The following is a 22,242-nucleotide window of genomic DNA, read 5'->3' as shown; positions in this document are numbered from 1 at the left end:
GCACGAAAACGACGAGCGCCTCGCCTCGCCTCACCATCGCATGCGCCGCTCCGACTGCTCGGGGCGTCCGTCCTCGCTCTCCTCGCACCGCACTCCATCGACATCGCCCGCGTAGTCTCGTCGCGGTCACTCGGCGATCCCTCCCGGGCGTCTCCGAACTCTCGGCCCGACGCAAAAACCTTGGCAGAGTCGGCCCGGGTTTTCGCCCCGAAGAAGGCGGTCCGGAGAGGATGTCGGACCGGGTCGGACAGGCAACGTCGGCTTCTCGCACGATGTCTCGGGAGCGGCGGTAGGAACGGCAAAACACGGAAGAGATAATTAGACAGTCTGCAGGATTTGGAGACGCCGATCGCGAGGCAATTCATTTATGCACGTCTTACCTATGAAGGCCACCGCCGAGGCCCCCAGCTACATCGGGCAAGATTCGTCCTACCCACCCTCCCGTGTTTGCCTACACGGTCGTCGTATCTATACGATGGTGGAGGGGGCCGGTTCCAAGCTTTCTGGTGCGGGATCTGCGGTGAGAAGGTTTGGCCCCTTTTCACACGCAAGCGGCGGGAAAGGAAAAGGGGAGCGTTGGAGGTGGCATCGCATGATATCTACCAGAACGGAGTCCCGCACCTCCAGCACGAGACGGCTGCTGTCCTCCCCCCCTCTCCCCCCTCCCCCTCCTCCAGAATTTAGAAAGTCGAACAGGTCGATCCCGGACCTCTCGGCGAAGCCTACCACTAGCTTGTACTGCGCGCACAAATGTTGAGAAGAGTCGGCCACTATTCGATGTCGTATCTGATCATGGTCCGTCTTCAGACTCCGGGAGCGAGAATGCGCCGGCGAGACAAACTGACCGCCAGACAGCCGTGGCTGAGATCTAAATAAAACCTCGTCTTTCGATTCACATGCAGATCCAATTATTCTCTTCATAGCGGAATGTCTCGAGACGCCGTCCCCCTGAGACATTATTCGCTGTCGCTGTCTTTTTCCTAGGCGGTAGGCAGACAGTGCGGCTTCCTCCTCGAAGTCCTCCATACGAGTAGCATCAGTCCACCGGTCCACCCGCAATGCTGTCTCACTTACTTCCCCGATTCTCGCATTAGCCAGGCCGCCCGGTGGCTCGTCGTGTCGCCGCACATCGCTGCGGGCGCTGTTGGAGGTTGTAGTGATGTCAATAGACAGATACAGCCACACGCCGAGGGATCGAGGCGGTCGGGTGAGAGTTAAGCACATCGTGGCACTCGTCCACGGCGTCCAGAGGCCCGCACGATGTAGGAGTGGCGTGTTCATCCGTAAAACATCATACGCCCTCTCTGTTCTCAGATGTGATGTTCGCGCCCCCTCTAGGCATAACCTGCGCTGCGAAGTGCGTCTGTTCGGCCTGATCGACATCTATTTGCGCGCCTGATGAGAGGGGACTAGAAGGGGGGGGGGATAGCATAGTGAAGTAGGATGGAACTGGTAGAGCAATGAAGGATCGGGGACAACGAGTGGTAGGTACACACACTCGTGCCTCACCGTGGTAAGATACGCGCTGAACACGCCGTAAACACGTAAACTTCAATTCAAGGAATTCTAGGTCTGCGCAAATTGAGGGCTGGACAAGACTGCGAAATCATGGTATCGTCACACTACATTGTAAACCGCCGTTGTGTGCTCACAGATACGTGTTTAACAGGGACTAGAGAGCTTCCTATTTCTCGATACTCGGTAAAAAGGAGAGCGAGCACACGTATATCATGCTGGCTATTTAGACCAATTTCCATCGCCCTGGTGGCAAGGGCACATGACCGTCGTCGTAGCTCGAGGGACCAAACCCAAATCCCAACGACCAAATCTCGACGTCTGTTGAGGCCTAGTTCCCGGAGGACGCGGTCTCGTTGCCTGTGCTTTCCGCCGAGGCTCCCGTCTTCGCACGCTTCGAAAACGGCAGGTCGCTAGGCGGCGGTGGCGGCGGGCCATAACCTGCTCTCTGAAAGAAACGAGTAAAGTATTGGTCCGGCGTCGGCATTGGAGGTAGAAAAGAAGCTCCGGGGGGCGGGGGTCGGTTGCTCCGCGAACTCGCCGGCAGTTGTGCCGGCTCCTCCGCGTCCCTGTCCGTGCTGGTGGCGCTTGGGGTACCGTCCTCCTCGGTGCTAGACCCCGCATGACCCTCGCTATACCCGGTGAAATCCATCGTCTCGAATCCGCCGACGTCGCCGCTCTCATCCCCCTCACCCGTCTTGCGCTTCATAGAGCGGGCCACCCTAGCTATGAAATCCTGGAAGGTCTCATCGTCGGCGTCGTCAAGATCAGAGGGGTCGATATTTATAGCGGCCAACAGGCGCTCTTGCTGGCGAATCTTGAGCTTTTTCCTGTTGAGGAGGTCGCGGAAATTAACGAGTAGTGTCGCCTCGTCCTCGCTCTTGACGGCGATGAAATAGTTGAGCTGGGCCTCGAGGTCCCTAAGAGACTCGTGGAGGGTTTCGATCCTCGCGGTGGCGTAGAAGAGGTCGCGCTCGGCCTTGATCCGGGCACCGATGGCCGAGACGCACCAGTCAAACGGAGAAACCTCCGTCTTATCATCCTCGTCCAACGGAATAGACCCTAGCCGTTGCTATTGACATGCGTCAGTAGTACACTCAATCGACCGAAAGATGCTAGGTGATGTCCTCACCGTGATCCCTAGGATGTTCTTTCTGAAGGACAAGCTCACGGACGAGCCGTCTTCTTTAACGTCGGCTCGGGTCTCGATGCCGGCTAGGGGCTGCTGGCGGGCCAAAGTCGCCACTAAGATCTCCTCCCATTCTTGGTCGGAGTAAGGGCTACTGGCGTCCTTGTACTCGGCGATCCTCCTGTGACGTACTATCGAGATGAACAGAGTAATTTAGCACACAAATTCTCTACATACGTAGTCCGACGGCGCACGATAATCCAGCGCAAGGGTCTAGCCCTAAAGAGGGGGAGGTGGAACATCGATCGATGCTAGGGATGCGTGTAGAACCACGATGAGGGGGGGGAAGGGCTGGTTGGACATGGCTTACGCTTTGTCGTGAACACGGCAGTGCTCTCAGACCCGACCAGCTTCAGGTCGAGTGGCCGGGGCCCGTCCGAAGATATCTCCAGCAGGAAATACTCGTTCGCCGTTCCCAAGATGGGACAACGCAACATCCGTGTCTCCGTCATGATGGTGTTTAGGGGGGGCAGGCGAGAGGAGACAGAAGAGGTAGAATGCAATAACAACTTCGATGCTGTCGAACAAGATTACGACTGGCAGTAGTTGGGAGATGGGATTGTTATAAACCCTACGAGGTGCACGGCCCAGGAGGGGGAGGGGGGGAGGTAGTAAAGTTGAGAGTGGCCGAGCGTGAAGGTGGCGGATCCCGGAGAGCGAAGCAGATCGATCCAGGACGGAGGCGGCGGTACATACCTACATCAATTATCTCCTGCGGGCGCTCGATGTCTAAGGCGGCCGACCGATCGCACCAATGTACAACGAGAAGGGTTGATTTATCGGTGTGATTAATTTAAGGAAAAAGAAAGAAAGAAAAAGTAAAAAGAGGAATTACTATCACGAGCGCCAGAGAGGTCGAGGAATGCGGCCTAGAGACAGATACTGCCTAATGTGGCCAACAAGAAGCTGCCTGGCGGGAGACAGCGAGGAACGACAGATGCGCGCTGACGATGTACGAGATAAGTAGGTACCTGCATGCCTATCTCCTACCTACCTGGTACTTGCGCCACGTACGTAAGGAGGTACCCAGCATTTTTACGTTAGGTTAGGTACCTCTCAGTAAGGGTACATTTGCACACTGACTGCATCATGTGGGGGATTGGATTGCGTAGGTATTCCGGGTTAGGGATCGGGGCGGGAGCGGGAGGCATCGCGAACTCAGGCGGTTGAGGGGGACCTGCTTAGACATCTACCTAGGTAGGTAGGTACCGAGAAAGAGGTATGTAGGTACACACACAGCCTGTCCAAGCATATTAATATTAGGTAATGCTATGCGTCAGACTGGAGGTTAGTCGTCGTGATGATGCGCGCGAGGGGGGTTGGGGAGAGAGGCTAAACTAGACTCGCATACTCTGTATATTAGTTGGAAGAATGCGCACAAGGGCCCTCAATCTGGAATGTTAGGGGGCCTATTCCAGGCGCTTTAGGCGCATGAATCCCTCGCCGAGGAGGGGTTCAAGGTGGCAAGACGCGTTTTTCGCGTTTCTGCCGTTGGATACCGCCCCGCCCCAAATATCTGTAGGCTACTCCAGAATCTGCCCGGCTCGCTCCCAGCCAGCGGAGAAGCTACCCACCTACAACCTCAACACCAACCTGCGAGGCCGAGAACACCATCACAACCCCACGTTCCTTTCCAAAATATCATCGTGATCTCTCGTCACCTCGTCGCATCGTGTGCGCACCCGAAGCCGACGACTTCTGCTTACGCATCGCATCGCATCGCGGCGCCTCCAGTTTCGCCAGATACACGCCTCGATAACTGGTGCCAGCCAGCCCTGTAGCCCTAGAGGCACGGCCTGTGCACAACAACACCGCACCAGCCGCCCCCCTGCCAACGGTCGTCCAGCCATTCAAGTTTGCCTGGCGGCCGAATTTGCGAAGCACTGATCCCTCCGCGCACCTTTCCACCTTTCTCCCGCCCTTCGCTGTTTTTCCACCTTTTTTTTTCCACCTCTCTGCATCCGCCCATCTCCCAATCAACCTCCACACAACCAATTGTCTTGCGTCCGAGATCCAGAGATTGACCCCATCGGCCAAGTCCAATTGTTCGGTGCCAACACTGCGATTGACAAGAACACATTCATCGTCACGTCGGGCAAACTCCTCCTACCTACTCACTTCTCTCTTTACCACCGCCGACGGCAAGTCTGGTTTCACCTTCTTGTCATCTCTACGCAGTGTCAACAACATCTGCGCTCTCCGGCTGTGCGACGGCAACCTCATCGATCCGCTCTATCTTATCTCGGCACCCTGGTCGAGCTTTTTGAGCCGCACGTGCAGATAACCCAGCGGGCCCACATACCCGCTGCCAACTCAGGTACCAACGTACCCCCAACAACAACCCAACCCATCCACTTCACCCACTCATACCGTCGCCTCTACTTTCGCCTCATCTTTGCGACACGCATCACACACCCTACCTAGTCCGCCACATCCTCTCCGCGCCTCATCATCGGTTGACCGGTTCATCTCTCCTTACTACCAGCCCGTCCGCCATCGACACCCTTCTCGCCAGACGTCCAACTTCGGCCGACTCCCGTGCATCCGCACACACCACCTTCTGATCCTGCCTGTCGTCGACGGAGTACGCGACGATTGATTGACTGGAACTTGAAAGGTCCGCGACGATCTGTCGAGAAAATTTTTTGACGAGTTGCATCACTTTCGGACACGGTAGTAAAAAGGGCCGCAACCCCTCAACTGCCCCATCCCCAAATTTGACACGCGCCTCGCGCCCTGTGCCCTTTTTCGCACATTCAGACTCACCCATCATCCCTTTCACTACACGCTACGCACGACGTTCCGAGCCGTAACGCCCTCCGGGTACTGCTTACCATGGATTGGGAGCACGGCACTTCGGTGTCGATTGAGGATCTCGTTGAGAATTGGGACAATGATGATTTCCTGCTTGATGATGGCGACGATTGGGGTGTGCTCAGCATCGGCGGTACTTCTCCCGCCTTTACAAATATACACAGCCATCATCGTGACAGCCACTCTTCATTCCGCTCTGATCGCGAGTCTCTACCCGGGAACGACGAGAGGCAGGTACATCTGCCCGGGGACGACGAGAAGTCTACCCTGGACGCTATTGCTGCGGCGACCCACGCTGGGATTCCTATCCCCACCAACGTCCCGCCCTCTGCTTTGATGGGAGGTACCATCAAGCGACTCGGAGGAAGAAAGGTGAAGAAGATCTTTCAGGAAGATTACGGAGATGATCTGGAGATCCCTGTCTCTGGCCCGCTCCGACTTCAGCCCCAGGACGGCAGAAAATACCCCGAGGCTTTGAGACAAGTGAGCTTGTCGAGTCCGACGAAGCAGGTGACCGCTATCGCCACCCAGGGGACGACCTATGAGAACATATTTTCCAAGGTACCAAAGGCCCTGGCCACGCCTATCAATCTAGACAAATTTCGGGACACAGACGATGACGACGACCTTTTTGGCGACGGCGTCACGACTATCAAGGCATCCAAGTTTCTGCCCCAACTCAAACCCGCATCCCTCGTCACTCCGCCCACGCCTTCGCCCCAGAAGAAGAAGCAGGACGATGACGGATTCGAGGGCGACCTGGAACTGCCATCTGACGGATTGCTGAAGCTTTCTCGGAAAGTCGATATTCCCAGGACGCTCGCACTAAGCGTCACCGACGATTTTGATTGGGGAGAGAGCAGCCTCGGAACTCGTTCTGGCGGTACGAAACGAGATGCTTTCTCAACCCACAGCTCCGTGTCTGCTATGAGCCCTAGTCTTGCTAGTTCCATCACCGCCGAGAGCGAGGATGAGCTTTTTGACGGCCTAGTGCTACCCCAGGGCCCCTTGAACCTAGGCGAGCGATTGAAGCGACGGAAGCAAGGCTCTCCAGAGGGGCAGTCGAGGCGATCCGCGTCTATCAAACGGATACCTTCGCCCAAGAACATGGCGGAGCCAGCTGTTGACAAGGAGGATATATTGTCTGGACTTGACTTTGGCGATGGCGACGTGTTTAGCTCCCGCAAGCTCACCTTGCATCGCAATGTTAAGGTTAAGGAGACTCGGCCGGCTAGTCCTGTCCGGCCCAAGACATCCGTTTCCGTGACCTTTACCAACAAGCCGGCAGCGCCGGGTATGACGTCTCGTCTACCTCGACCCATGGGACTTGAACGTACGCAAACCCTTCCCGCTCTCGAGCCCGTGTCCGAAAGCGGCGGGCCTATCCCCCAACGCCCCTCGCGCAGATCTCAGTCCCGTCTCGGCCACTCTGCGCAATCTTCGGTCTCGAGTATCTATACCCCTACTACCCCTTCCTCCGTTCAGTCTACCCAGTTCCCAACGCCGAGACGGCGAGAGGTAAGCCAGAAGGCATCCGTGAGCGCCTTGCGCAACGAGCCTACCACCACCAACGCGCAGTTGTTACGATTGAAGCGTTCTCTCCCGGCTTTGCGTCATGCCGCGCCGCTAGCCAAAACGGTGGTGTCGCGGTTCGACCGACCCCCCTCTCGCACGGATTCTCGTGTCGAGCCTGGTCGACCCCAGTCCTTCATTCGACCCAAGACTCCAATCGACCGTGCCCGTCCTACTGTCGATACCAATGCGGCGCAGCTCAGGAAGAATCCGGCGCCTTTCTTGCCTGCCGGCGCGTCACAGTCCCAGTCTCAGCACATCAGCGTCAAAGCCCCGCGGGTCTTCCGTCGCCATGATTCCGACCAAGGTCCAGAGACACGACCTTTGTCTCGCGCGATGTCCCGTGCTGGGATGCGATCACCGAGCCCAAGAAGAGCGCGCAATGAGAAAACATCTGCGGAACCGATTTGGCAGCAGCTCAGCAAGCCGCGCCGTGTTCGACGCTTCGGCGATGGCCATGAACTCGACTCGTTTGACGATCTTCCCACTTCAGCGCAGGCAGAATCTAAATTCATGAAGCAGCCAGTCGCAGCCGGATCACGAACGAACATCCGGAGTAAGCTCTACCAGAACGTCCTACCAGATCGAAGCACGCCGAGCCCCGTATCTCCTTACTGCCCGGCCAAGACGGACTTCCAACCCCACTTTGCACGAGATACAGCTGCCAGTCGCATCGCCAGAGAGCACATTCTCGCACAGCGCTCGCCTGCCTCCGGGCCCCTGGCTCTTGCTAGTCAGCGAATTCCGCAGCTATCCGGTAGAACGAGCCTCGTCCACCACAACGTATCGAGAACCAAGAAATCCCAGAAGGCGCCGCAGCAGAAGCCGCACTTGATCTCCAATCTCAACTCGGCAAGGGAGACTAAAGGTATGCATACCACACTAAAAACTCAGAACCCCCAGCAGAGAAAGGCACCCGAGGTACCTGAGAAGTCTCAGAAATTACTAAAGACCCGTCCTTCTCGGATTCCTCTGTCGTCCGAACGACTGGAGAAGCTTCGGAGGTCTCAACAACCCAAGAGACCCGAGCTATCTCAGAAATCATTCAGGATGCCTCGCATGGCTCCGGTGCCTGGAGCACTCCGAACACTGCAGAAGCCTCAGATATCCGGACAGTCGCAACTCGACCAGACCCATTTTTCTAGGACACAGACCCAGAAGAAAGTACAGGGTGTAGAGAAACGACAAGTGTCCCCTATGAAGCCACCAGTAACCCCAAAGAATCCTCCAGTACCCAAAAGACTACAGGTAACCGAGCGGTTGCAGGGACCTCACAAAAAGTCACAGGCCCCCGAGAAGCCGCGCATAGAAAAACCTGGCAAGAAGTTGCAGAAGCCCGAGAAGTCTCACATCACCCAATTACAGAGCAGGTCTCGGCAACCTCAATCATCCCGGCCTCCTGAGAAGTCTCGGAGAACCCAAACACGCAACGAGCCTCAGCAGCCTGGGCAATCTCAGAGATCTCAATTCTCCGGGGAGTCTCCGGAATCCCAATCACCTAAAAAACTTCAGACGTACAGTACTAACATGGCCACCCCAGTTGTAAACGGGATGAAATATAACCCGAGAACCTTCCGCTGGGAGGGTAACGACAACGCATTAAACGCGTTTGACGTGCCCGCCCCATCACCAGTAACGGCGACGCTACCTCCACACATGACACGTGATAGAGAGGGCTCTGCCTCTAGGCCGTTACTTATCACCAACATGACGGCTACTAAGGGTGTTAAGCGGGTTGGTGACATGGTCTTCGACCCGCAGAAGATGTGCTGGTTGAAGGCGGATGCGTCGACATTCCCATCCGATGATCCTATGGAAGGATTCAACGCGATGGACGACGACGACGACGACGACCCGTTCAAGGACATTCCCGACCTCAGCGAGAAGGACAAAGATTCCGTCTCGGGTGGACACGGCCGGGGAAACGACTTCAGGGATGACTGGCTAGTAGGTGAGGAGTTTGACGTGGGCCCGGAATTCATCCGACGCCAGCACGAAGAAGAGGTGCGCTGGCGCCGAAAGTGCGGAAACTGGGACGACGGCGAAGAGCGCGACCAAATCCAGTTACGATGGGCGCTTAGAAAGATGATCATGGAGGAATGATCATAGAGGGTTGGCCACGAGATGTGGCCAACGCATACCCGTTCCACGACGACGATACCCCATTTATACCCCACGGTCACGACGTACATGATTCATTTGTCCGGCGTTTTTTTAATGAAAACAGGCACCCCCCCTTTTTTTAATCACGGTGGGGCAATATGGCGCCCCCCCCTTTCTCTTCTTTCCTGTTATTTTCACATAACCTGCCTGGACGGAGAGACGACGATACACGTACAGCATCGGATCAGGCGGCAACCGGTTGCCAGCCCGCCTTACGAATTAAACGCAGCACATGAAGACATACACCTACCCTAGTAATGAACTCGGACGATCCGGTGTACCTCCCCGGGCTGTAGGGGATCGAGTTGAGTTTGACTTTTGCAAAAGACAACGGTCTGTTAGTTTCCTCATGACGGGTAAGGTGTGAGAGGACTAGATGACACGTTAGACGACGACACGTTACGTGATATGAAGTCGGCTGGGATGGGATAGGACGGGATGGGATGGGGTGGATGGGCACAATGAATGGCAAGCAGCTTTCATCTTGCCCGGTTATGCCTTGATAGATAATAGAGGAACCGGATTTACACGGGATTGGACCGGGCGAAACACATCGATGCTAAGTGATAGGGTGACGCCTCAACTGCCCAACGTGACGCAACGCTTGCTATTGAACAACTGTTTTTTTTTTTGCCGCGTCCATCTGAAAGTCATCGTCTATACTAATCGGCGCATCATCAGGATGTACCTCATTTTGAAGACATACGGCGATTCATGCAAATGACGAGCGAAAACAAACAAAGTCACTAGCGAGCCTTTTGGAGCTGTCGGGTCGGAGGCAATGATAACTAATAGGTACCACTAGCAGACGTAAGTTATGTACAGTGGATGCCCTTGAAAGAAGTCGGGCGGTACACTCCCTGAAGACCAGCTAGATGCTTGATGGGTGGACAAGGATATGTGGATAGCTTGGCCAGTCTCCGCCGTCGGGTGCGGGTTGTGGGCCGACGTGAAGATGTGTCTGCGTCTCGAGATCCAACCCGACCGCGTCACTTCTGAATGCGGAAGTTATCGTCTTCTGTACGTAAGAGGTAGGTGTGTAGGCGTGTGCAGGTGTGCCCGCGTAGGCACGTGTGTGTCCATCCGTAGGTGCTGTGGCGTCTTGCCGAGGACTTCAACCTGCCCGTCTGGTCGACCGACGACTCGAGGTATATCGAGGTAGGCAGGTATCTAGTTAATGAACTCTCGAAAGTCCTTTTTTTCATACCTTTTTTTTTCTTCGTCGTGTCAGTCTCTACGCTGCCGTCGGGAAAGGTGCTCGTTCCACGGTGGAAGCTTTCTAGCTTGCTCTCCCGGGTCACGGACCGCGGCACATCGTCTGCTCAGCGTAGCCTCTCTTACCTCCCTTTTGTTCGTCCCTAATCTACATCCCGACGTGACGATTTGCGTTCCTCTCCGCGCCGATTCGACTGGGCTGAGGGGTTCCGGGCAGGGCCGAAGCTAACCCAGGTGGAGGGCGGGAGAAGTTCGTGGCAGCCAGCAACGAGTTTATAAATAGGCGGACAAGCGGGATATCACGAGTTTAGTTTGGGTTAGCTTGAGCACAGCATAGTAAACTATGTCTGCATAACGCAGTAGGTATCTTGTTTTAAGGTTCCCCTGATCTGGCTCCTAGGCCGGGTATGCAAACGGGAGAAGATATAAATAAATAAATAGAAAAGAGGAAAAAGGGCTTGAACGGCTACTTGCGATGCTAGGGTCAGTACATTCAGGGAGGTTAGGCTATATAGTGGATTCAAGGTGCCTGTCACGGGTGGAGTTGACCTGGGTAGGTACCTACCTACCTACCTGAGATAGGTACCGATATAGGTAGTGTCCAGCCTGTTAGGTACATGCATAGGTAGGCATAGTTAGGTAGTCGTTGGTAATGCGGCAATAGTAATAGGATGAATGTGAATGGACAACAGAGTCGCTATTCGGCCATCCTCTCGCCTTGGCTGATACAACTCCTCTCTCTTCTGCTCCCAGCTGCCGAATCCAAGCCACACCCTGCATGCTACCAATTCCGCTCCCCGACCCAGACGTCGCAATGCGAACAATACACAAACGCCTACCTGACCCTCTCGGCGCGACGTGGGAGGGGGCGGGTTTCATGAGAAGACAACGCCTTCTGCTCTGGGAATCGCTCCGTCCCCGCCACTAAGCCGGAGGCTCGTGGCACTCGTTGCTCGCTGTTCTGTTTCCGGACAACGCCGCGGCGGGACTGCTCCAGAAGCTCTGCTTACCTGCCTCCCCCCCCTTCTCCCTCTCCTATTCCCGTCCGAGTGCTGGCTCTCGCCCAATCGTCTGGCCCACGAGCTGAGCTGCGAACCCAGCTGGGCACACCCGTTCGATGCAACCCCATCGTGAACCCCCATCGCGGACGATCGCCCTTGGCTACCAACCTCATTTCCGCAGCTGCTGACCGTGCCTGCTTCTCGTCCGATTCATGTGATCAACACCTACCGCACGTGGGTCCCCGGTGTTCGTCGTCGTCCATAGAGAAAACCGACATTATAAATACTCTGTGATACAACCCGCGAAATGGACCCTCCCGACTCGGCTGTGCGAGTATGTTGTAAGGTGCCCTGTGTATACTACCTAGATCGCGAGCGCTGGTACAGTCTCCCCCGTTTCCTCTTTCTGTTTCTTGGCCCGTTTCCTTTTTCTTTTACTTTTTCTTCTTCTTTTCCTCGTCCTCTCCATCTTCATCTCCCTGTCATTGGTCCTGCTCCCGCGAGACCCCCAGGATGGTGAGGCTATTCGCGTCCTTGAAGGGACTCCCAGTCCTGGCTGCCGCCTCTGTGTTTGCGGGGGCCAGCTTACCGACGATCCCTGAAGACAAGACAACGCCGGGGCAGCAGCGTCTCGCCATAAACGGGCCCAACTGTGAGTTTTGCCTGCCGTCGCTGCGACTCGTTGAAAAATCCCGGGCAACCCTCCGCTAACGCGCGCCGCGCCGCTCCCCTTTCTCTCAGCCATGACCCTCGGCTGGAATACGTTCCAGAAACTGAGCCGGCCATGTGTCAAGTACGGCACGTCCAGCGACAAGCTCGACAAGGAGGCTTGCTCGACCTCGTCGGTGACCTACCCGACATCGCGGACGCACGCAAACGTGGTGACGCTAACCGGCCTGGCGCCGGCGACGACGTACTTCTACAAGATCGAGTCGACCAACTCGACGGTCGAGCACTTCTTCAGCCCGCGGACGTCGGGCGACAAGACGCCGTTCACGATGAACGTCGTCATCGACCTCGGCGTTTACGGCGCCGACGGGTTCACGATCAAGCAGGATGAGCGCAAGCGTGACACGATCCCGCAAATCGACCCGTCGCTCAACCACACGACCATCAACCAGCTCGCTAAGACGGTCGACGACTACGAGTTCATCGTGCACCCGGGCGACTTCGCCTACGCCGACGACTGGTTCCTCAAGCCCAAGAACTTGTTTGACGGCGAGGACGCCTTCCAGGCCATCCTCGAGCAATTCTACACCCAGCTCGCGCCTATCTCGGGGCGCAAGGCGTACATGGCGAGTCCGGGCAACCACGAGGCCGCCTGCCAGGAGATCCCGTTCTTGACGGGCCTGTGCCCCGAGGGCCAGAAGAACTTCACCGATTTCATGGTGCGCTTCGGCGAGACGATGGCGACGGCGTTCCCGTCAACGTCAGCCACCGAGACGGCGAAAGTCAACGCGAACAAGGCGCGGCTGCTCGCGAAGCCGCCGTTCTGGTATTCGTTCGAGTACGGTATGGTACATTTCGTCATGATCAACACCGAGACCGACTTTGAGGACGCGCCCGACGGCCCCGGCGTTTTCGGTGGGCTCAACAGCGGGCCCTTCGGCACACCCAACCAGCAGCTCGAGTTCCTCGAAGCCGACCTCGCCTCCGTCGACCGCACCGTGACGCCGTGGCTGCTCATCGGCGGCCATCGACCCTGGTATAGCACGGGGGGCAAGGGCTGCAAGCCGTGCCAGGCCGCCTTTGAGCCGCTGCTGTATAAGTATGGTGTCGATCTCGCCATTTTCGGGCACGTGCACAACTCGCAGCGGTTCTTGCCCGCGTTCCAGGACAAGGCCGACCCCAACGGGTACAACGACCCGAAGGCGCCCATGTACATCGTCGCGGGTGGCGCAGGCAACATCGAGGGCCTCAGTTCGATCGGGAAGAACGTATCGTTCAACGCGTTCGCGTACGACGACGACTTTAGCTACGCACAGGTGCGCTTCCTCGACGCCCAGAACCTCCAGGTCGACTTTGTCAAGTCCGACACGGGCGAGCTGCTCGACACGTCCCGCCTCTTCAAATCCCACAAGGAGCAGTTCGTCGTGCAGGCGTGATCGGACCGAGCTCTAGCCTCCCAAAAGGGAGGTGGACGGAGGAGGAGGTGGTGGCGGTGCTACGATCAGAGTAGACCGAGCCTAATGCTGACTAGCTACACGCCGTGTGTATGGAAACCTCGGGTTCGCGCCTTTGTGCATATATATTTTAGAGGAGGAAAGGAATAGATGGCGGGGTTTTAACGTAAACCTAGCTCTCTATAGAGACCTGGGATGGGCTGGGCTCACTTGCACGGAGTTGAGATGGGAAACACCACCTAGGATTGGCATTAGATTATGTGGGGATGAATACATAAGGCCTTTATATTTTAATGGCGCAATTTGACGGTATGATGAGTGGCTTACTTGATCGCCCCGACCAAGGGGCCATGAGCCACGCAAGAAAATACTAGCACGATAAGACGGGGATGGTGAGTAGGTGCTCTAGTGACGTGAAGCATTGAAGACGAGACACAGAAAGCCACGTGAGAACTTCGCTACACGGATCAAGACGCAGAACGCATGGTAATAACCATTTTTATTTCTTCTTAATCTCAACTAAAAAGGGTGGGAAGGGGGGGTATCGCAACAAGCCAGAAGAGAAGAATGTGTTCACCCGCTGGTTCGTCATAACACCATGGCGGCGCCGACGAAGCCAGCGGCCAGAGCGGCCGCCGCGACCATGCCCGTCTGCCTCGGCCCGGCGTTCTGGCTCACGGTTGGCGAGGACGTGGGAACGTCGCTGCTATCGCTGGCCTGCTCGCCCGACGGCGACGGGGTGGTGCCGCTCGCGGCGGAGCTCGTGGGGGCGGCGGCAGAGCTGGCGCCGGAGCCAGTGACGGTGGCGAGGGTGGAGGAGGCGGCGGTGGCGGGAGCGGTCGAAGAGGCGGTGGCAGTGGCGTCGTCGGTGCAGGCGCCGGCGGAGAAGCTAGAGTAGACGGAGAAGAGCTCGGTGAGCTGGCTGGTGAGGACGGTGGGGGGGGCGCCCATCTGGGCGGAGCAGGAGGAGGCGAGGGAGATGAGGTTGGCGCCCTGGGTGGAGAGGAAGGAGTAGAGGTCGAGGTTGAAGGAGGTGAAGGCGGCGGCCTCGGCGGGGGCCACGCGCGCGCCGAAGGCGCACAGCCCCGACACGCCCTCGGCGCCCATGCCAGCCTCGTCGATGACGTCGAGCAGCACCGGCGGCGTCGTCGGCACCGCCGCCGCCCACGACTCCATCCCCGACAGGCACGCGAGCGTCTCCGACGGCGTCGTCTCCGGCTCCTCCTCCGCCGTCGAGGTCGCGCGCGTCTGCCGCGGCGCGACCGCCGGCGCGGACGCCGAGGCGCTGGCTACGAGCGCGGCGAGGATGATCGTCTTGGCGTACATGTTGTCGGTTGGGTTGACGTCGATGCGGGTGGGGGGGGATGGCTTTGCGGTTGTGAGGATTAGGGGGTTGCTGAAGGAGCGGTGGGACGCAGCGGTGCTGCTGGCGTCGGGTTCTCTGTTAGGTAAATAAAACGAGTGTGGCGGTCGAGAGGGACCGTGGGTGCTGGTGCGCCGGGACGAAAGGTCAGCTCCGTGCGGGACTCGGGAGCGTTGGGCAGTGCAGGGCGGCAGGAAAGCAGGAAAGAGGCGGACGGCGCCACCGCGAGGGATTGTGAGATAGTTTTATAAGACGCCGCCCCGGAGAACTCGGTGCGTCTCCTCTCTCCTCTCGCTCTCTCGCTCTCTCTCTGCCCCCCCTGCCCCCTGCGCGCTACGATGGACCGGGGAATGCTACCTATGAAGTAGCCTGGTTCAGGGGCGATCAAGCTTGCAGAGTCTGTGCCAGAGTGCGACGTTGTCGGCCGTCGACTTCCGGACCAGACCCCATACACACATTACAACTGAATACCCACATACGCAGACGTCGGCGCAGGAGCGGCCATGGGTCTGTGATTGGTGTGAGGCCGTCTCTTAGGTCTTAGTCGCGATGATGTTTATGAGTATTCTCACGCGATCCAACGCCTCCCACGCCGAGAGCCCATGCCAATTCCACATCTACCGAGTTATGCTACGCGATGCTACATATATGCGCGTAAGTCAAAGCCGTGCAAGTCCATCGTGTAACATATGTGTAAGCCGACAGCAATCTCCGTTCGCTGCCCGCTCCAGATCAGCAGCACGCGTATGCCATACTTGTATGCGTGGGATGGCAGCGGGCCGGCCCATCTTGGTTGCTTTGCGATTAGCTACAGCATTTGTCCGTCGATTTGCTCATGGATGGCCGACCAGTGCCCTCTGCGCGCTGGTCACCCGACCATCGTCCAATATCCCAGGCGCGGCCAGGATGTCTGCTTACCGACCCCCCTCCCAATCTCAACAGCGCTCGAAATGACAAAGATTGTCTCCGACATGGTTGGCCTGCCTACATATGTATATGTATGTACGTGTACACGTATATTCATATGCAGGTAGAAATGAGCATCCGGTGTGCCCACCCAGAGGCCGGTCGAGACGACTCAGGCTGGCCGTATAATTTGTGCGCTCCCTTCACAATTCTGGGGCCGGTGATAATTTCGGGTCTTCCTGAGTGCCCATGGGCAGACGGACATCACGGAGAACCAGTGAGTCGCATATGGGGGATCCTGTCATCTCCCAGCGATACCAAACAATAACAGCTGCAGGTATATGTCCTTACTCACAGTGCCGAGGGTCCAACCGCGCCCCCACTCCCTCAGTGGACGGCCGTCTCCATCACAATCGAGTCTCGATAAACAATGCAGGATACTGGTGAGTAAGTAGGCCTTCCCCTTCATACACTGTCAGCGGCCTAAAATCTTTCCTTTTTGCCTCTATCTCTCTCCCTCTCTCCCCGCCGACATTTCACGAGGCGCCCTTGCAGCGAATGCGGGAGGAACAATGCTAAGACAGGCTGTGGACGACCGGAGATGAGAATGCTGCGAGATAAATTGCGTCTCACAAGAAATTACCGGGGTAGAGGCTGGCATGTAGATATGTGTGTACACACATGCGTTCCATAGCTGTAAAGGTACCTGAGATACATGGTCTCCAAGCACATCCCTTTATAAATGCAAAAAATGCGGATGATTACGTGTAGAGCAATTAGGCACCCCATATGCATTTACTCCAACTTCATCGCTTTATGCGGGCATATCCAGCATCACCAAACCACATCTCTCTGGCCTGCGTGGAAGTCGGTTCAACAGACACCCACCGACATATCGAGTACATATCATGAATATACCCACTAGAGGGTCCACAGCGCATAGATAGGTACCTGTCTAGGTAGAGATTCTGAGAATACAAGGACACAAGTAGACAGGCATACATGTGAACAACAATCCCTACGTGACTTGGTTGAGGTCTCTACATAGGGGCGCGCGTCGTAAGGCTAGGGGCTCGCGATCGGATCCAAAGATGATATGTAGGTAATGTCGCCACGAGGGGGCCACTGAAGAATATCCCGGTGAGAGGTATTAGCGCCGGCATTGATGTTTTCTAACGGCGGCTACGCACATGGATTATTCCGAGGTAGCACGGCGAAAACAAGTCTAGACAACAAAATCTGGCCCGATCCTGATCACGGCCCCTCCTCGATCAGCTTGCCAGCCTACGAAGTAGCCTTTTGTCATGCAGGTCCCAAGCCGAGGACTCGTGGTCGCGGCCCAGTCCGCAAAGTAGAATCTGAGCAATGTTAATGTGTTACACCCGACCGGACCGCGACACGTCGGATCGAACGCATTCCAGGGGCTCGATTAGACCCCCATTTGGCATGGCCTGTGGCGGGTTCCAGCAGTCGCGTCGAAGGATGAGGGCATCCCTACTTGCATCAAACCAGCTCCATGAGGGAAACTAGCAGTAACTCATGATTCGGAACTAATCGATGGAGTCTTTGACAGGTAGGATCGCCTACACGGCGCCCGAATCATCGGGATGACTTGAGTGTATCTCCCTAAGGATACACCATATTCACCATGGGAATACGATGCGAACATAGACAGGCGACGTCTCACACCCACAGACATATCGTCGGTCTATATGACACTAGACTAGACCCTAGGGCCGGTATACACTGCCAGGTCACTACGTGCGCAGTAACGACAGAGGGGAAACTCGCAAGCAAAGTAGATGGGTCTAAGATCTCTCTCCTTGCCCAACAGACTCGACTCGAATACAACCGGCTGTGTCAACTACCAGCGTCCCGGGACACCTAGGCGGTGGCGAAGGGGGGTAGAAATGTAACGACCGGCGGTAAGAGGCAGCGATCCTTGAGATTCAAAGAAGCTCTCACGTGCTTCCATAATCGGCGTTGAAAGATGATTTGCTCTAGAGCACGAGATAGAGGAAGAGCGAGACACGCGAGGCATCCTGGAAAGCCAGGACACCTCGCTCACGCTCGCCTACGATAGTGTGCCCAATGTACAATTTAGTTAATGAGGAAAAGGGAGAAGAGGAGAGCCAAGGCATTTTCCGGGACCAAAATAAGAAAAAAATCGTTACCAGGCGATATCGATAGCTTATCGATATCGGAAGCGATCCACATAATTGATTGTTGGATGGTCTAAGCGCCCGCGGTATGTCATATGTACCTAGGTACCGAGGTACCTTAGGTACTTGTGTCCCAAAGTCGAGAGAGGGGGTACCTAGGTACTCACGTCTTAGGAACGACAGCAGCAGGTGGCCTATCAGAGCAGGCCTGAAATAATCTCGATACGGCTTTGTCCCAATCATATGCTAACTAAGCACTCGGCCAAACCACCACATCCGTTGACATCCCATCCTCAGAGCGACGTCAACACCCCCAACAGCTGGCCCTCTCCTCTCTACCTACCCAATTGACCCGCCCTTCTCCCTTCACCTCCTGGCCCCTCTCCCGCCCCTTCTCCTCCCCGATTCCGTCGAGACGACACGATGCTGCGACAATCTCTGGCTCGTTCGGCTTGGCGGAGCAGCAGACATGCCGCAAAATCCTCCAGAGCCTTTTCCGCCACAACCCGCCGGCTGGAGGAGGTGGAACTCACTATCGGTATGATCTTCGCTAGGTCGCCGCCGCCGTGGAGGAGGCGTCCGGTGCTGTGGCTAACCTGGTTGCAGACGGGAAGAAGGTATCTATCGAAGGTACCGCACCCGTCAACCCACCTACAGATGGTTGAGCGCTTTTGCTAACCGAGCCTGCCAGCCGGATCTGCATTAATTCAGGCTTGCGAAAAGGCCGGGTCCACCGTCCCGAGGTGCGCTCCGTTTCTCGCTCGAAACTACACCGCGGGGAAATATATCGCTAACGACATGTAGATATTGCTATCATGAGTACGAACCACGACCGCCACCACCCCGAATGCCTCTAGCTTCGACTCCTCGATCCCTTACCCGCCCGCGTCGCTAACAGGACCAAACAGGAAGCTGATGATCGCCGGAAACTGCCGTATGTGCTTAGTCGAAGTGGAGCGCTCGCCGAAACCCGTTGCTTCGTGCGCTGTGCCCGTACAACCTGGCATGGTGGTCAAGACGAACTCGCCGCTCGCGCACAAAGCCCGCGAGGGCGTGATGGAATTTTTACTGGCGAATCATCCTCTAGATTGCCCTATATGCGACCAAGGCGGCGAATGCGACCTGCAAGACCAGTCTATGCGATATGGCGCAGATAGGGGCCGATTTCATGAGATCGGCGGGAAGCGTGCGGTCGAGGACAAGAACATCGGTCCCTTGATCAAGACCTCGATGAACCGGTGTATCCATTGCACGAGATGTATCCGATTTGCGAACGACATAGCCGGTGCCCCCGAGATGGGTTCTTTTGGGCGTGGGAACGACATCCAGATCGGCACTTATCTGGAGCAGAATTTGGACTCGGAGATGTCTGGCAACGTCATCGACCTTTGCCCCGTCGGAGCCCTTACGTCGAAACCCTATGCGTTCCGAGCTCGTCCGTGGGAGCTGAAGAAGACCGAGTCGATTGATGTGCTCGACGGCCTCGGGTCTGCCATCCGTGTGGACTCGCGGGGCCTCGAGGTCATGAGGATTCTGCCCCGCCTCAACGATGACGTGAACGAGGAGTGGATCAACGACAAAACGCGATTTGCCTGCGACGGCCTGAAGACACAGCGTTTGACTATGCCATTAGTACGACGACACGGCAGATTCGAACCGGCCCCTTGGGAGCAAGCGCTGACCGAGATTGCCGCGGCCTACCAGCAACTGGCCCCCGTGGGCGACGAGTTTAAGGTGATCGCTGGCGAGCTCATCGAAGTGGAGTCGCTAGTTGCCATGAAGGAGCTGGCCAACAAGCTTGGGTCCGAAAACCTGGCTCTGGACACGCCCTCGGGGAACCGACCCGTAGCCCACGGTATCGATGTTCGGTCCAATTATCTCTTTAACTCGAGGATCCTGGGCGTCGAAGATGTCGACTGCTTGCTCCTCATCGGCACCAACCCGAGACACGAGGCCGCCGGCCTGAACGCCCGCATCCGAAAGCAGTGGCTCAGGTCCGACTTGGAAATTGGTGTTGTGGGCGAATCGTGGAACTCGACGTTTGAGTTTGACCATCTCGGCACCGATCTGGAGGCCCTGAGGAATGCTCTGGCTGGTCCCTTCGGCAAGAAACTCCAGGCGGCGAAGAAGCCGATGATCGTTGTTGGCTCCGGTGTGACGGACCACCCCGACGCCAAGGCCTTCTACGAGCTCGTCGGCGGGTTTGTCGAGAAGAATGCTGCGAACTTCTTAACTAATGAGCATAACGGGTTCAACATTCTACAGAGAGCGGCCTCGAGAGCGGGCGCCTTTGAGGTCGGCTTCACGACACCCTCGCCCGCCGTTGCTGCGACCAGGCCCAAGTTCATCTGGCTCCTCGGCGCTGACGAATTTGCTGATGCCGACATCCCCAAGGATGCCTTTGTCGTTTACCAAGGTCACCACGGCGATCGGGGCGCACAGATTGCCGACATCGTGCTACCCGGCGCCGCTTACACCGAGAAGGCGGGTACGTACGTCAACACTGAGGGCCGCGTGCAGCTGACGCGCGCCGCCACGTCCCTACCCGGCGCCGCCCGGACGGATTGGAAGATCGTCCGGGCCGTCAGCGAGTTCCTCGGAGCCCCGCTACCCTACGACGACGTCGCCATGCTGCGGGATAGGATGGTTGAGATCAGCCCGGCGCTCGCCGTCTACGACGTCGTGGAGCCCACGTCCGTGCAGCACCTCAGCAAGGTGCAGCTAGTAGACCAGAACAGGGGCTCCAAGGTGACAGGCCAACCGCTCAAGAAGGTCATTCAGGATTTCTACTTTACAGACGTCATCTCAAGGAAGTCAGTATAACCTCGTGAAGTCCACTGCTCTATCTCTCTCTCCTTACCTCCCCCCCCTTTTTTTTTTTTAATAAGGAGCAGTCGTCTCGGGGACGGTACTAACAAGTAATGACAGTTCACCGACGATGGCGCGGTGTTCGGCCGCCAAGGCTACGGGCAACCCCGACAACAACTTCATGGCGTCGGGCATGACCGAGGACAGGCCCATGGGGCAGGTGGCGTACGGCTCATGAGAGCGAGAGAGAGAGAGGGAGGGAGACGAAATATAAGGGAGACAGGACGTAGAGTCTCTCTACTGCACGTGAAATACGTGCCTCCGGGAGTTGCACTGGAGCGAAAATAGATGTGGGATGTGTATTTAAAACAAGAGAGAGAAGGCCAGTCCAAAGCATTCATCTCCCTCCCGCCGCCGCCGCTTCCGCCGTCATATAATCGAGAAATCTACAAAATACCCTTTTTTTCTACTTCTGCCACCCCGTTTCCCTGTGCCCTGTGTGCTCTGCGCTCTAGCATACCCACTTCTCTCTCTTGCTCCTTTCCCAACATGTACGTGTAGTACGCGTGCCTGTGCCAGCCAGCTACCTACCTACCTACCTACCTACCTACGCACCCACGTAGCAGCACCACAGAAGGCGACGGGCAGACGGACTAGGCAGCACCCACAACACACACCTCCGTCTCTTGTCCCCCGCTGGGCCAATTCGGAGCGATCCAGCTTCCCGCGCGCCAAGTCCCTCAGTCGCGTAGATGCCATATCCATGCATACATACACACATACACAACATGCACACGGCCCACCCGCCTGCCCGCCCACCTGCCCGCCCAGACTAGATGTCCGATGCAAGTGCGCGCGGCCAGCCTCGCCTGCTAGCTCGCCCAGAGGAAGAGATGGCAACGTAATACTTACTCAGGCGGTACATACACACATACCTACTTACTGCTATGCATACGCCAACGGCGAACGATTAGGCAGCTTAGCGCCATCTAATGACGACCCCAAGTAATACCTAGGTAGTAGGTACCAGCCAAGACATGGTCGGGCCGGGCCGAGTCGAGTCTACCTTGGGTACCTAAGCTACCGGATGCTTACCTACTACGTAGAGCACCACACGACGACGCCCTCGCGTAGAACCACATTTGGACCCTCCCCCACTCGGTCCCCAGGGAGACGCGACGAACCCGGCGCCGCGTGCCGCATAGGAGAGAGTGGGTTTCTCGCCGACGGTATAACGAAACAAGTGTCCATTGAAGCTAACTTTCAGGTAGTATAATTCTGACATTTTGTGACACATTCGTAGCATTATACGCGGGACGCGGGCGAGATCACACCTACGCAATGTACGAAGTCCACCAGAACTAATAAGCAACTATAAATAATTGAACTTTTCATAGTACAAGCAGAAGGA

General features: G+C 56.6%; 6 protein-coding genes across 6 annotated transcripts; 3 read left to right on the top strand and 3 right to left on the bottom strand.

The window, feature by feature from the left end:
• Positions 1-40: 40 nt before the first annotated feature.
• Positions 41-1,560, bottom strand: GGS23DRAFT_486540 (uncharacterized protein). The gene has a single exon (XM_051514361.1). It carries the CDS (start codon positions 1,381-1,383, stop codon positions 469-471), a length of 915 nt encoding a protein of 304 aa, XP_051372898.1. The 5' UTR covers positions 1,384-1,560; the 3' UTR covers positions 41-468.
• Positions 1,524-3,730, bottom strand: GGS23DRAFT_563281 (uncharacterized protein). The gene is made up of 3 exons (XM_051516079.1): positions 3,015-3,730; positions 2,648-2,835; positions 1,524-2,587 (listed from the first exon to the last, which is right to left on the bottom strand). Exons 1-3 carry the CDS (start codon positions 3,154-3,156, stop codon positions 1,847-1,849), a joined length of 1,071 nt encoding a protein of 356 aa, XP_051372897.1. The 5' UTR covers positions 3,157-3,730; the 3' UTR covers positions 1,524-1,846.
• Positions 3,731-5,539: 1,809 nt separating this feature from the next.
• GGS23DRAFT_604503 (uncharacterized protein) lies at positions 5,540-9,193 on the top strand (the record flags this gene model as incomplete). The annotated part of the gene is made up of 2 exons (XM_051519604.1): positions 5,540-7,958; positions 8,631-9,193. The coding sequence occupies 2 exons, from the start codon at positions 5,540-5,542 to the stop codon at positions 9,191-9,193; spliced, it is 2,982 nt and encodes a 993-aa protein (XP_051372896.1).
• Positions 9,194-11,982: 2,789 nt separating this feature from the next.
• On the top strand, positions 11,983-13,574 carry GGS23DRAFT_595823 (Metallo-dependent phosphatase; the record flags this gene model as incomplete). Its single annotated transcript, XM_051518372.1, has 2 exons — positions 11,983-12,121; positions 12,211-13,574. 2 exons carry the CDS (start codon positions 11,983-11,985, stop codon positions 13,572-13,574), a joined length of 1,503 nt encoding a protein of 500 aa, XP_051372895.1.
• A 323-nt stretch (positions 13,575-13,897) lies between these two features.
• Positions 13,898-15,313, bottom strand: GGS23DRAFT_563272 (uncharacterized protein). The gene has a single exon (XM_051516078.1). It carries the CDS (start codon positions 14,916-14,918, stop codon positions 14,181-14,183), a length of 738 nt encoding a protein of 245 aa, XP_051372894.1. The 5' UTR covers positions 14,919-15,313; the 3' UTR covers positions 13,898-14,180.
• A 2,962-nt stretch (positions 15,314-18,275) lies between these two features.
• GGS23DRAFT_563266 (NADH-ubiquinone oxidoreductase 78 kDa subunit mitochondrial precursor) lies at positions 18,276-21,488 on the top strand. Its single transcript, XM_051516077.1, has 6 exons — positions 18,276-18,561; positions 18,630-18,653; positions 18,715-18,766; positions 18,828-18,842; positions 18,932-20,836; positions 20,952-21,488. The coding sequence occupies exons 1-6, from the start codon at positions 18,447-18,449 to the stop codon at positions 21,067-21,069; spliced, it is 2,229 nt and encodes a 742-aa protein (XP_051372893.1). The 5' UTR covers positions 18,276-18,446; the 3' UTR covers positions 21,070-21,488.
• Positions 21,489-22,242: the final 754 nt, after the last annotated feature.

Source organism: Durotheca rogersii (assembly GCF_024521655.1).
Source record: "Durotheca rogersii strain YMJ 92031201 chromosome Unknown GGS23scaffold_7, whole genome shotgun sequence".
In the NCBI taxonomy this organism is placed as follows: domain Eukaryota; kingdom Fungi; phylum Ascomycota; class Sordariomycetes; order Xylariales; family Xylariaceae; genus Durotheca; species Durotheca rogersii.
This window is presented reverse-complemented; position numbering and strand designations above follow the sequence as displayed.

What these genes read in the sequence shown, in the direction of transcription:
- GGS23DRAFT_486540 (XM_051514361.1), bottom strand. Translation starts at nt 1,383, where the DNA reads ATGTCGATCAGGCCGAACAGACGCACTTCGCAGCGCAGGTTATGCCTA.
- GGS23DRAFT_563281 (XM_051516079.1), bottom strand. Translation starts at nt 3,156, where the DNA reads ATGACGGAGACACGGATGTTGCGTTGTCCCATCTTGGGAACGGCGAAC. An exon ending in TGCCGTGTTCACGACAAAGC is followed by an intron (nt 2,836 to 3,014) that starts GTAAGCCATGTC and finishes TCATCTCGATAG; the next exon opens with TACGTCACAGGAGGATCGCC. An exon ending in AGAACATCCTAGGGATCACG is followed by an intron (nt 2,588 to 2,647) that starts GTGAGGACATCA and finishes GCATGTCAATAG; the next exon opens with CAACGGCTAGGGTCTATTCC.
- GGS23DRAFT_563272 (XM_051516078.1), bottom strand. Translation starts at nt 14,918, where the DNA reads ATGTACGCCAAGACGATCATCCTCGCCGCGCTCGTAGCCAGCGCCTCG.
- GGS23DRAFT_563266 (XM_051516077.1), top strand. Translation starts at nt 18,447, where the DNA reads ATGCTGCGACAATCTCTGGCTCGTTCGGCTTGGCGGAGCAGCAGACAT. An exon ending in GAAGAAGGTATCTATCGAAG is followed by an intron (nt 18,654 to 18,714) that starts GTACCGCACCCG and finishes CGAGCCTGCCAG; the next exon opens with CCGGATCTGCATTAATTCAG. An exon ending in ACAGACGTCATCTCAAGGAA is followed by an intron (nt 20,837 to 20,951) that starts GTCAGTATAACC and finishes AAGTAATGACAG; the next exon opens with TTCACCGACGATGGCGCGGT.